This window comes from Colletotrichum phormii (genome assembly GCF_030913505.1).
Source record: "Colletotrichum phormii strain CBS 102054 chromosome Unknown BDP81scaffold_1, whole genome shotgun sequence".
NCBI lineage: Eukaryota > Fungi > Ascomycota > Sordariomycetes > Glomerellales > Glomerellaceae > Colletotrichum > Colletotrichum phormii.
In genome coordinates this window covers 1,123,788-1,137,735 of record NW_026851443.1, presented here as the reverse complement: position 1 = coordinate 1,137,735, position 13,948 = coordinate 1,123,788, and the positions used below count along the sequence as shown (strand labels likewise).

Sequence of the window (13,948 nt, the reverse complement as noted above, 5' to 3'; positions counted from 1 at the left end):
CAACCCACCAGGGCCATGATGGATCATGGTAAGGTAGTTCATCCGCCTCGGAGCCGAATTTCGGATTCTGATCCTCCTGAGTCCCAAGTACCATGCTAAAAAAGGACCGAACATGGGAGAGTTCGGGCGGGAAACCGATTGAGTGAAAGACAAAACGAGCGCACGGGCAGAAAATGGTAGTGTAGCTTTCCAGGTTCTAGTGCGGGCGGGCGGGCGCGGGAACACCGTACGGAGTACCCTGGCCGAATCCATGATCCTATTTGATTTTCATCCGCTCATGTTCAAGGGTTCCACGGCCGGGGCGTGGGAAAGTGGGAGACCGAGAAACTAGATGGGCAATAGGTGTCCATTGTGGGAGAGTGAGGTGGTTGGAAGTAGAGAGAGAGAGAGAGAGAGAGAGAGAGAGAGAGAGAGAGAGAGGAAAGACGACGGGGCTAATGACGGATGGTCCTTTTCGTTTTGCCACAACTCTCTGCAACTTGCAAATTTCTGTAACCTTGATCAACTGACTTGCGCAGTAACGAACCTTGTCTAGTTGATCCTGCCTACGGATACCTAACTACCTTGATCTTGGCGACAAAAAGTCGTTGGAACGGAACGCAAGCGAACCAACGACGACCTGAATCGGGTTGTCGGACCGGTGAGGCGGACCACACACCGGTCGTGGAGACCAGCTACTCTAAAGTGCAGAAATACAAGAGTACTCTGGAGTAAGAGAGTTGTTGCCCCTCGGCATCCCATCCATCCCCCCCAGTGGAGAGTCCAATCTCGCGGTGCTGCACGAAAACAGATACGACATGCAATGCAATGCAATGCGGTGCCTTTTTTTCTTTCTTTCGCCTCGCTGTTGGTCTCGTCTCGGTAAATACAGCTGCAGGCTGCTAGAGAAGAATAGGAAGCAAAATAAGGAACTACAAAAAAAGTTCCAAACAACTAAACCACCGATACCCCTCTTCCCCCTTTTCTTTTCCTTTTCTTCCCGCACCCTTGGCTTTTAGCCTGCTGGATCTCGGGGGAGGGATCGGTTACTTTTCTGCCTTTTTCATCTCATCTTTTTTGCATCTTTTCTTTCTCGTTCCCCTGTTGTGTTGATTGTTCTGCATGGGTACGGTACTGCGGAGGGCTTGGATAGGAAGGAGCGGAAGACGAAGTCGTCGAGGGGTCACAAAAGTCAAGACCCAACTATGGTATCCGTACCCTTACTACATATTCACTAACAACAAGGGCATGAGAGATGGTCGGAGGAGAGAGAGAGAGAGTGAGAGAAAGAAGCGGCTTTTGGGAAGGGTGTGTGGTTCCCTCCTCCGATCATCTCCATCCTAACCACCTAACCTCCATCTCATCCATTTTATTTCATGATCCCAGTGGGCCATCATACATCGGATCCATTCGCGGACCACATTCCACCTTTTCGCTCGCTCGCTCCCTACCTTAACTCCCGCTCCCGAAAAGAGCCTCACAATGATTTGATTTCGCCCGGTTTTGGTAGTCGTGTGTCTTGCCTTTTTGGTTTTTTCCATGTCTCAAATCCCCCACTCCCACTCCTCCCCCTTCCCATGCCTGCCTGCCGGCTTTTTGCAAGACAAGGTCTCGGAAGCTTGGGCCATGATGTGCAGAGAGGTGCCCAAGCCCCATGGCAGTCTCACTCTACGGAGTCAAGTCAGACACGGACACGGGGGATGGGAAACACCGGATCTGAAGTTTCTCACTTTGAACCAGTACGCCATCGTGTTAGTGAACGGATACGGATCTATTTTATCTCTATTTGTTACTTTAGTGGACTGTTGGCGCGTCATTCTTTTGTGTGGTGTGTGAGCTATCCGTATCTATCTATCAATAGGTGATTGCGAATTCTCCGTTCCATGTGTCGCCATCGCCAAGCTTTTGAGGCCCCTTGATTAGATGCCGTTGACTTCCGGGCCGTGGACAACTGGACGACAATCATGGCCCTTTTCCCGCTTCACACTGTTCGCCGGGTGTGTGTGTGTGTGTGTGTTTGGTGATCAACCATCTTAGTGCATTCGTACGCTGCAAATCTTTCTTTGCGGTTGTTGCGCTCCAGTTGGGTGAGCTCAGTCTCGGGAGCGATACCCGGGTTGTGTGAGGTAGGTGGTGAATTGAGATGAGAAGTGAAATGAGAGAAATGTGGTTTGTTCGGTATCCCGTCGTTTAACACAAGAGTCCAGCCCAGCCCAGCCTATTTCGGCCCTGAAAGATTGCCGGGTAAATGTGCGCTGGAATGATGGAGGCTCTCTCTCTCTCTCTCTCTCTCTCTTCGCTGGCCCTACCCGTATAATGTAGCCATCGGCTGAGACGCCCTCTTTTAGTCTTTCTCAGCCCCAGCTCCTGTCTACCGCTGATCAGTTCAAGTACCTGAGGTAGAGTTGCATCCCGGGATTTAGACGCACCGTTGAGAAGCCGAGCCGACACATACCGCATGCCGCCTTCCGCATGCCAATCATGCGACTGACCTGAGACATGCAGACAGATCCCTCCGCCATTCTGCAGTGTTCACGGTACAAAGGGATGACATAGGGCAGATGGAGACTGTGTTGTGCGTGTGTGTGGTTCAACCAAAGTGCGTGGGTGGTGTGTTCCCATCGCCCCTCTTTCGTCTACATGCTGTAGGGTATCGTGTTTAATGCTAAGTTGCCAAGGGTGTCCATCATAGGCTGCCTGCCAACATATTCTCAACCACACGTCCTGTTCCTCTTCGCGGCTGTGCTCGGTCGAAGTGTTGCTTCCATGGATGGATATCCTCATATACAGGGTATATAATGTTACATAGATGAACGAGAGCAAATTGTCTGCAAATACAGCCATATGTTGTCTCTCTGATCTCGTGTAAAAAAGAAAAAGAAATACATAGCAATTGTCCAAATGCGCCCCAAACGCCCTGAAATGCAATGCAGATGTGAAAATGGTAGATATATAAAACAACTGGTTGCGGAAATGTATGTCTGTTAACCCCGTGTGTATACAATGTCCACAACAGGCGAAAATGTCGTGTTCATTGGATCCTCCATTTGCCAACATTTCCCCAGAGGGATAATGTTGTCTTGGCCCTCGTTCTCGTTGTCGAATACTTTGCTGCCAACGGGAGGTGCTGCTCCAGGCTGAAGGTTTCGCAAAAGACGCAGAGCGTCCTGTCGATGTTCCAGTGCAGATCGGTGAATGCGTGCCTCATCCCAAACCGTACTTGCAGCTTCGACTATAGCGCTTGCAATGGCCAATTGGTCCAAAAGCCCAGGGAGTTCTGACAATGAACCCTCGGCAGTGAGAACGTCAGCGGCTTCCAGTACCGCATGGCTCATGAACGGAGGAGGCGCGCTCAGCGGGGTTCGCCGAGCTTGGAGTAGTACTTCCAACATGCCCGTGATTTCCAGTACTTGTTTCGCTTCCTCTTGGATCCTTGACAGGTATTGCATCCGCATTGCTGCTGATATTCGGCCTGAGGAGTACGAGTGCCGGTGGACCTTTACGAGACCGTGGTGGAACAGAAGATGAATCGTAAGGAATGTGCTGAGAGTTCCATGCTGAGCAGCCAGGTCCATATTGCTTGGGTTGTAAATAAACTGTCCAGGAAGCGATTCGCGCCAGCTGACTAGCCTCCCGACAGAGCTCTCAACAAACGCTGCTGACACTCCATTCGAGGGCAGACTGTGCTCATTCCTGTACACGCTAGACATGTTGTCTCCCCAAACGGCCACAATTTGGATGAGATAGGCCGGTAAGGCTAAGCGTTGATCCGCCATTTTGGACGAGCTCGAAGGGAGCGCCGGGAAGAAAGGTGCCTGAGAAGCCTGTTGACTTTGAAAGACATCCAGTTCGCATGGCAACCGGATGAAAATGTCTAGAGGATTCAGACTGCCTAGGCGGTTGGGAAACATGCCGTTGAGTCGTTCTAGCACAAAGCATGCCCAGTACGTCCGCCTTCGGCTCTCAGCAAAGCCTTCTCTATTCAAGCCATATGGATAAGTTGTCTGGCGAGCGTCCATCGACTTGTCGAGTTCCAAGTTTAGCTGGAGGAATATTGCTATCGAAATGGCCGCACTGATCATATCGTTCGCTTCGCTGGATCTGGACGTAGATATGTAGTAGACCGCCAGGAGGAGTCGAGCTTGCGCAAGCTGAAGGCCAGGAGTAACCCGTTGCTGCGCGTACCGTGCGACTTGAGCGTATTCGGAGGCGATTGTTCTTGGTCCACCTGACAAGGTGACCCCGACGGCGAGGATGCTATAGGTGAGCATCAGGTCTTCTGGAGACTTTATGTGAGCATTACCAGTCACCCAGGATTTGAACGGTGTCTCGGGCAAGAAACAAAGGGCCATGGTGCTATCCGTGTGTACGAAGAAGGAGGAGATTACGGTGCTAACTGACTGCGGGTCGGAAACGTACGGGTCTGATTGCCATGCTCGGTGAAGCACGTCCTCGTGGATCCGAGGGAGCTCAATCGGCTGACGGTGTTGCCAGGCGTTCACCTTTGCCGTCTCTGGCGTCCGGCTCCTTAAGGCGAAAGAGTCGCTCGGCATCGAGGGGTACGAGTCGAAACCAAGGCGCATCCTCTTGTGAGGCATCGAGGGCTCTGGGCTGGGCTGACGATACGTGGTCCGGGGGGAAACAGACGCGCTGGAGTTACTGCCAGGGCGGTGGTGCATTTCGTTGGAGTTGGCCGAGCCTCCTAGGCGTCTCAAATCCTCCGGTTCAGCAGGAGGCGTGGATGGGGAGGTGTTGTGGCCACCTCGCGGTCTGGGAAAGCCATCTTCATGTTAGCAAAGTAACGTGAAGATGACGAGTTGCTTGTCGACACCACTTACGCGTTCTTGAACTTGCAGATCCTGCCAAACTTCTCGCACTGGACGCAGCGAGGATAGTCCGGGTCGCACTTGATTTTCTTTTCCCTGCAGGTAACACACGCAATCGCCAGTCTTTTTCTTGGCTTTCCTGCTTTTGTCACACCCCAGTGGGCGTTGACAGCCTCGCCATCAATGACCGTCTTGCAGTGACTTCCATCATCGTAGAAATAACACATCCCTTCGCCCGGCACCTCGGCGGCACGAACAAATCGTGGGAGAAAGTGGCTTCCTGTCCATATCTTTGGGCCAAGACCATCTTTAGATGGGATCCCTTCCGAGGTCGTCGTACTGGCAGATGTCGATGCCTGCAAGAGACCAGGTCCAGAGGGGGAGCGCTGGTCCCGGTATGAAGAGCCAGAGTCTTTGTTGCTGGAATACTGATACGACATCCTATCATGTGAAGCCCGTAGTGGAGGCTGGTTCTCTCTGGATACCAGTGCATACTCGTGCTTCCCAGTCTCATGATGCATCGACCACTTGCTGCTCAACCCGACGTCAGACCTCGACTCGGGACGCATGTGTTCAGATTCACGGTATCTCGGTGATCCAGGGCCGGAGAAGGAACGGGACAAGCCATGCAAGGCCTGCCTCTCGTGGTCATATCTGGCATCGTAGGTACTCCTCGGCTGGGACATCGTTGGAGAGCTTTCCTGAGGCGGGAAGTACGATGTGGCATAAGAGCGATCGTTGTGAGATTGCGGCATACGTGGGCGGTCCAAAGGAGACGTTGCCGGGTAAGGGGCCGGCCGCTCGGTCAGCGGAGAATGCAGCGGCCGGAGTGGAGGAGGAGGCCCAAACAGACTGCTCAGTGATGGCAGTTGCTGGCGAGGAGCGCTTTGTGTCGAATCCTTACGGGTCGAACCGCCTTCAGCACCTTTGCCGGCGGTCGACACATCGGCCGCCGAGCCATGCTCGTAGTTGGACATGGGAGGGGATACGGGACCAAACCTGGCGTCCCAGAGCTTTTCGGCAGGAGGAGATGGCCTGGAGGAGTAAGATGATGAAGATGGGCTAACCAGGCCGGGCGGAGAGTCTGGGGCGGCCAAACGGGGATGAGGTTCCAGAGCTAGAATACCCATTGAGAAGGCGAATTGATGCCGTAGATGGGAGAGCCGTTTGGCATTGGCGACCTAGAGCACCTCGGGATGCAGTTGAGTCGAAGTCCACGGCCTCGACAGTCAAACAGCAAAGCCGGAGGAAGGCCCAGGCAAGTTATATTGCTCAGGTCAAGATTCAAGCTAACAAACCGGGCTGGCACACAGCTGTCATTAAGGTTTGATGCCACGTCCGGGGTGGCTTGAGAGAGGAGTCCAATAACCGAAAGGTCGTCAAAGATGTTCGTATAGGAATGCGGAGTGTCGGTGTTATGGAGAGATCGATGAGATGGTTGATTTGGGAAGAGCTTTACGTCTCTTGTCGGCAAAGATATCCGAGAAGAAGTTGGAAATGTTGACTCGTCGTTCAAGGAGAGACAAGGAGGACGGAAGAAGGGTAGAAGAGGGCGAGTGAGGGTAGGATATACTGGAGTGATGGAGCCGGGTGGCTTTTTGAGCAGTAGGGCAGGCGCGGAGAGCGCCTCAAGGTATGTACTTCCTATCCACCCAAATGTATATACGTTTACGGGGAGCTGTTGCCCAGTTGCCCCCCCCCTTCGGCCACACTCATCGTAACGAGCTGCGAGTGAGATAGACCGAGGGGCCAAAAGGAGACACTAAGGAACAGGACCAACAGACTGGATTGGCTTGGCTCGTTAGATTGGGGAAGGGAGCCGGAAGGGGCACCGATAGAGTGCTGCAAGTGTACACGACGGGTAGGAAGTACCGTTCGTTCTAGGCGCACACACGTGGGGTGCATCTTCCATGACCCTTGCCAGTGTCTCCGCCATCTTTTCGGCTTGGCTAGGATCATGGATGGGGAGGGGGGGGGGGGGGGGGTTTGAAAGCTAAGCTAATTTGACTTAGCGTCTCGTCGGCACCGACGGCATGGCGTGGGACAGTAGTCTTGTCGACGGTTGCGAGAGGAAGACGAGCCTCTCTCTCTCTCTCTCCCCCCAAACCATGTACTTTGTAGTGTATCCATACCTACCCGACATCACAGTGTAGAGTACGTATCTCAGAGGGAGATACAGCTCGCATTCCCTCAAAGTGTTAGTCTGACGGATAGGGCCTGTAGCCAGCGTTGCAGCGCAATAAGGCACAGCGATGGTAAAATGGGGCAGTTGGGTCAAGTTATGCTCGATGAGGGAATCCTAGCTGCATGCTTACCAGGGTCCAAGAGAGAGAGTGGATGATTGGGGGGGGGGGGGGGGGGGTGAGTTGCAGCAGAGGGGTGATATGGGAAGCAGAGAAGAAAGAAGCCGCGAAGGGAGAGCTCCCGGTAGACGCTCTTGGAGGGCTGGTCAGGGATGATTGAGAGGTGGTAGGGGTTTTTTACCTTGGGGATCCTTGAAGCCTGGGGGGAGGGGGGAACGGGAAGGATAAGACGGGGGAGGCAGCGAAGGCGACAACGTGCGAGGCTTGGTCAAGTTCTGACGAGGGTCCAATTTCTGGTAACGACGTGACGGAGAGTACAATACTCCGTAGTTTGTACTAGAATGAGGGCACGAATCCTATGAACAGAAGTGTCCATCCAGATAGACCAAAAGAGAAGAGATGATAGACACCGGAACAGGAGGAAGAAGTACCTTACTCCCTTGACTACCTTGGTATTGAATGCCTTGAACCATCATTGTACATACTTGCGTTTCTGGTACCTGTCGAGGCAGAATGCAAAAAATGCAAGAGACATGTGAAGCTAGACGGGCAAGATTGTCAAATTATGGATATTAGGTAAACCGGGGCCGATGCACTGTAGCGGCGGCGGCGAGTGCTTCGTGTCATTCTTCGTTGTTTTGCTTGTTGGACGTCTGAAGGATGCACGATGAGGGCCAATGTTCCTTGACTGTGACCCACCTAGGATGAGCCCAGATGGTGGCATGGACGTAACGAGATAGGCTCGGACTGCCGGGCGAGAAAAGGAAATAACGAGAACAGTGCGTCGGTTGTTGGTTCATTCCAAGAGAAGTGGCTGTGGATCTCCGCGCGGGGTTTGGTCTCTCAGCGATACCCCTCACGTCAATCTTGAGATTGTGAAAATGACGAAGAGGTAAAGTATGTATGTAATTGAGTTGGCCGCGCTTGTCAATGCACATATAGTATGTTCGTGTGTACACACTCGGTAGGTATAAAGTATGATTGATTATAGTCCGGTAGACTTTGGATGAACGCTGAGGGAAATCGATCCAATCCCGGCTCAGGTATAGAGTACCACAATATCCGTATCCGGTTCTGAAATGGGGTTAACTGTACTCAAACGCTGTGCAGTTTGTGCATCGGATAGAGTTGCTGGCCCGCCGGCCTTCTTCTTTTCTCGAGTTGAAACGGCACTGGGTCATCAACCACAACGAGGCAATGAGTGGACTGGTGAGAACTGAGAAAGAGAAAAAAAGGTACTTGACCATCTGGCGTGGGAGCCAGTGACGCAAAAGTACCTACCTGCCTGTCTTGGGAGGGACTAAAGTAGTTCTTACAACGTCCTTGCGGGCTCCATGACGACAAGGTTGAATCCCCTGCAGCGATAGCAGAGGCTAATAAGACGAGTCCGGCATGTCTTCATTAGGCGGATCCCATTCCCCTGGGTACACTGTGACGGTACGGGGGGCTGCGAAGATCTAGACCGGACCTGAGCTGGCCTGCAGCCGGCAGCGCAGCGTGCAGCGAGCGCAGAGAGGAGCACAGTTCGGCGTGATAATGGAGCTCGAGAGAAGGAATTCCGCACCGAGGCTTGCCGAACCATGCACAAAATCTGCACATGTATCGTGTCTTGAAGTGTTGTAATAAACGACATCAACCATTCTCCTTCAGTCGGATTTTTTCTTCGTGTTCTTGTACTGCCATCGTATGATCTGAGGGGCTGTTGCCAATCTGCAAACCGATAGATCCTCTCTTAATTTCAATTCGTGAGAACGTCTGAGGCGCATATCCCGGAGCGGTGCTGGAGGAAGGATGGAGAGTAATGACCAGACGACTGGCCAGACAGAGTGATAGGTATTCAGCAATCAGACAGAGTCTTTGGCCAAGATCAATGCCTGCCGACCAAATGCTCGTCTTGGCGGCGGGTTTGGCAGCCTCTCAGAGTCTTGGATTGACGATCAACTGGCAAGACGAGACAGGACTAGACAGACCAAGAGCTAGACGTGGTTTTCGGGCTCGGTAACAGCCCACCAGCCAGTGGTCAATAGCAGTAGCATCGACGCTAACAAACAGGGGAGAAAGAGAGGCAAGCTGGAGCCAGGCGTTGGTCTTTGTCGGTTGTGTGTCGTAACGAAAATCATTGGTGATGGCGCCGCTGGCCCGCTTCAGTGTTTAGCGTCCATGTCCATCCATCCTTGTGGTTGGGGACGGATAGGCTGCCCCCCATTCGTTCTCGATGTCGGTAGCTGGGAGTTTTCCGTGGCTCCGAGTCCGACTTGCCCGTCCGTTGTTGGATCCTCCGTCATTGGGACCGGCCGATGGTCTTGGCCTCTGCAGTTTTGCAGCCGAAAACAAGGTGCCATGAGAGCGTTGTTTCCCCCCTTTTTTCGTAGTGGCAAGATACAGTATTAGTTGAGGAATCCTTGAGAGGAACTTTTGGTGTCCGCAGCGTCGAGCACGAGGCGAGGGAAGATCTTGGAAACGTGATGGTGGAAAGCCGCCTGTAAGCAAGAAAGACGGCCGCCACCAGGCCCAGGGCATTCCATTCCACCTTGGGCCCTCATCTCGGCGGCGTCGGCGGATTCTGCGACTGCATGTGGCGGCACCGAGGTATGTAGGTATTCATAGAAAGCGCCAACCAAGTGCAGTGAGTGTTGACAGTTGGATAGCATGAGGTTGGCATGGTTGGCAGATGTGGTTATGCTTCCAAAGAGTCGCAACGGACCGGTCGACGCCGCAGTTACTCTGGGGTTGCGTTGCATTGAAGAGTCGGACGACGGAGCACTTTTGGATAGTTAGAAATGTGCAGGGAAAATGCTGCTTAATAACGCAAGTGTCGTCAACGTGCACCAACGCAACCCAGTTTTCCCTGAATGAAAAGTCCCTCGGTTTCCCAGGCTGAGACAGGCGATGGTTTGTCGTTAATGAGGCACCGCACCCGGATCCGAAACGGACGAGAGGGAGAGGGAGAGAAAGAAGGCTTGAGGTACCTCTGTACCTTTCAGATACAGGTGAGAGAGTTCTGGGGTGGCGCGGCGCGAAGCGAAGAGGACCTGGGCGATTAGGGTCAGGTAGGTAGGCCCTTGATGCTTGAGTACGGAGTAGCGCGCTCGCCTTACGCAGAGTGACAGATACTCAAGACTGCCAAGGCCCGTATGGGTTCTCTCGCCATGTTTGGCTCGGTGAGGATGTGGGAACGACTGTGTATTCGGAGAGAAGCTGGACGTCAGCGGTGAGGTGTGAACTTTGAAGGAACCACCCCAGAAGCATCTATAGACGGGAGTACAGAGTACAAAGGTAAGGTACCTTGAGGTGCGCAGTCGATGAGATGGTGCGCGATACGTACCCAGCAACGAGACATCTAAGCGAGCTACCACCCAAGGCAGCCTAGGGGCGGGTGTCTCCTCGACGGGGAAGGTGGAAAGGCAACCAACCCCCTTTCCTCTTGCACAGGGAGTTTCCGCGTGCAATTTTTTTCTCTCTTCCCCAGGCCCTCTGCCTCACACTAAGCTAAGGATAGACTCATTCAACCTTCAGGTGGTTCAGGCTTCAGCACGCTCCAGGCTCTAGCAATGAGCGCTGCCGAGCGATTGGTCCGTCTGGAGCATCGGAGAAGATGCCGTGTATGGGTATCCAAGAGGGTAGCTGCAGGTCCCGTAGGGTGGCATCAAACCTTAAGCATGGGGATCGCGCTTGCGAGCTGGTTAGGTAAAAAGGTTGCTCGTAATGCTTGTTATTGAGAAGGGTTTTCTATTCAACACCCATGGTAATGACTGAGTATACACCTACGCCTGTCCATCAAATGTTTCTAGGTGTGCCGAGAAGACAGGCATTCGTACGGATAACTTTTGACATGTGGGAAGAGACATTGCCATTCTAGTTGCATCTTGGATCCCGCCGAACGCCGCGCAAGAGCGGGCACACCCCGTCCTACCTTCCTTTGGTTGAAAGTTAAGACATTCTGCATCCGATTACCATTCGATTATTAGCTTATTGCCCAAGGCAACTCAACTTTGGTCAGAAAATGCTCCTGGGAGAGAAAATTGCGCAAAAACCTTGCGCATAACCGTGTTGTATTGTCTACGACCCACGTCAACTGTTTACAGCAGTGGCATCAGCCGCAACGCAACCCAGCATTATGCAATACAACACCGCATAGCAAGCGAACATGAACTCCCACACATGCTCGCCTATCCGTGATGGACGCTTGTGACCGAGGTAATATTCCGACTCGATCTAGACAATGGCCTGCATAAAGACTGCCTGCACGGAATGCTGAGTACCGCGGGCGCCAGGTTTTCATCTCCTAGCCTAACATTATCACTTCCTTCATGAAGGGGGACGGCCTAGGCTCGTATCTCCTCGACTGTACGCAGGAAAACAAATGATCTATCTCTGTTGGCATTTGCATGCCCGATCTTCCCCTTGCGCTAAAGCCAAGGCAATGAACTGTGTCTCTACCGTCTACGAGAAGTGCGAGACAAGCTCGTCCGGGGAACGGGGATTTTGCACGGCAGACAGATAGTCGCCTCCCAATTTCTCAAGACACATACGGCAAGTCTGTGTACGTAGCAGACCATGCCGGCGACCAACAACAGCCGGGAAAACTTCAGAACAATGACAGGTCTGGACTAAGGTGCTCCGTAGTTGTGCAGGTTCACTCCCGAGCCGGGAAACCGGAAATCCCGGGGCATGTGTGTGATCCGAGGGCGGGCGAGACGGGTAAGGTAAAGTCGTCAGTGATCGGGGGCCCATTCCACTGGTCGAGCAACGAGACACAATACACGTGTACGGAGGGAGTAGCGCGCCGATGAGGTGCTCAATCGCTCATTGTCATGGAGAAGACCGGCGTCGGTTTGAGACCGGCGACAGCCACTTTGGTCGGAAATGGCCCCACATTACAACTAAGTCCCAATGAGGTAATGGTTTCGATAACCGCTAGCTAGCAATCTCACCTCTAGGCTCTAGCTTAAGACAATGATTGTGCACTAACACGGCAGTGCACGGGTGCCAGAGGATCATGGCTCCTCGATGTTTCTTGGCAGAATAAGCGTACGTCAAGATCGTGGCTATTAGTAAGGACTTGGGCGACTCTTATTCAGGCCCCTTGACACAAGAGTCGTAAGGCCATATTCCGTGACTCCAATTTTGAGAGATATCCAAGGCGGAGGGTCTATGAAAACATGTCCCACTGCCTTGTGTGAATGCCGGCGGAATAGTCCCGGGGCAGAGTTATCATTGCGCCTCAATTGGTGATTGTGTAATATACGCAGTGGAATTCCACTGTCTCGATATTTAATCAAGGCATCGAACAAGTTCAGGGCCTAGTTTGTGGACTAGACCACTGCAATACTGATGCATCTATATGTGTCTCACTTGCCAAGATTCGCAATGGACATTCTGGGTTAAGCTCAAGCGCCTCTGGCTGAGACAAGAAAACATGGCTATTGAGATGATCGAGGCGTTACAAACACGAGTCCAAAGACGATTGAAGATGCTGTTAGGTACCTAAGGTAGGTAAGCCGGTGCTCGGTGGCTCAGTAGCTCCGTGTATAAGTCATACGGGAGGAGGATCAAACTCGGGCGGGAAGGACCCTGACTCAAGGGGTGCACACTGCACCGTGCATGAGACGGCAGCGAACATGACGAAGAAATTGATAAAAGAAATGCGTGTTGAAGAATCGTGCGGGAGAGAGCAACTTGGAGCAAGAACAAGACTAGACAGGTACGAGTGATAGGTTGGCAATTGCATGAGGCAAGGGCCCCTACCTACCCTGCGTGCCTGCCCTGCTCGGAAACGTGCTAATCAAATGAAAAAGGGAAGGGCCGTCCAGGTTCCCGCGGTGCGTGCTGCCAGTGCCTGCCCATTCAACGTAGCCCGGGCGAAGAAAGAGCTAGAGTGCTATCCGTACGGAGTAGAGTCGATCCCTGAAGAAGAAATCCGGAATTCTGGAATTTAGGCCGGTGAAACCGGGAGGCATGCTTTGGCGACAGGAAGGGGGGCCGGCAGGCGGAGGTGGCTTCCCACTCGGGTCCATTGACGAGCAAGGAAGGAGGGAGGGATGGAGGCATCCACGGCGCCACGCATCGAGCGAACGAGGACGAAGGAAGGAACCCTCAGGCTCAATCCGGGCAGGTGAGGGGAACGCTTGCGGAAAGCTGGCCCATCATCTCCATGAGGTATCACCTACCAACCACCTATCGACCTACCTTACACGTAAGGGCATGGATAGATAAGGAAGGAGACGGGAAACTTGCAAGTTGCCCGAACGCCTCCCCAGGCTCCACGCTCCCTTGGGTTTGCGGTGCCTCTTGACCAGGTATCTTTACTAAGGTATTTAGAACCCTTGAGAAGTTGAGGTGGACTCATGGGCTTGGCTAAGGTCCCTGCCTACCCCCGAAAGGAAGGCAACGTTTTATCTCAGGATGAGGATTCGGGGGAACAAGGGCTCAGGTGTCAAGGTTCCGACCGATCTTGGCTAAGGTTCTTTGCTGTGCCATTAGGCTGTTGCGGTAAGATAAGGTAGTATGTACGGCAGCGGTACGAATTCCGGGGTACATATATCGATTCAGACAAAGTACCGTATTGCCAACCTGAAGTCTACTATACCTTAACTACAAAAAAAAAACCGTCGCTGCTACCCTTGCGGACATCCTACGGGTACGGACACGGGGGCCGGCGGTTGACGATGTGGAGACCAACGTGCCCGGTGAGTTCAAAGTTTGCAAGAGCCTGGCAGTTGAACTCTCATACATTATTTGTCTCCCCGTCCCGATCTCCCTGGTGGAAACGACGACACACAATATCCAGATGCAAGATTAATTTATCCGTGTTCTGTACGAAGTATACCTCGGTGCTCT

The 13,948-nt window shown here is 52.9% G+C and overlaps 1 protein-coding gene across 1 annotated transcript; it reads right to left on the bottom strand.

Moving 5' to 3' along the window:
* Positions 1-2,963: 2,963 nt before the first annotated feature.
* On the bottom strand, positions 2,964-5,935 carry BDP81DRAFT_305526 (fungal-specific transcription factor domain-containing protein; the record flags this gene model as incomplete). Its single annotated transcript, XM_060583183.1, has 2 exons — positions 2,964-4,749; positions 4,818-5,935. 2 exons carry the CDS (start codon positions 5,933-5,935, stop codon positions 2,964-2,966), a joined length of 2,904 nt encoding a protein of 967 aa, XP_060451522.1.
* Positions 5,936-13,948: the final 8,013 nt, after the last annotated feature.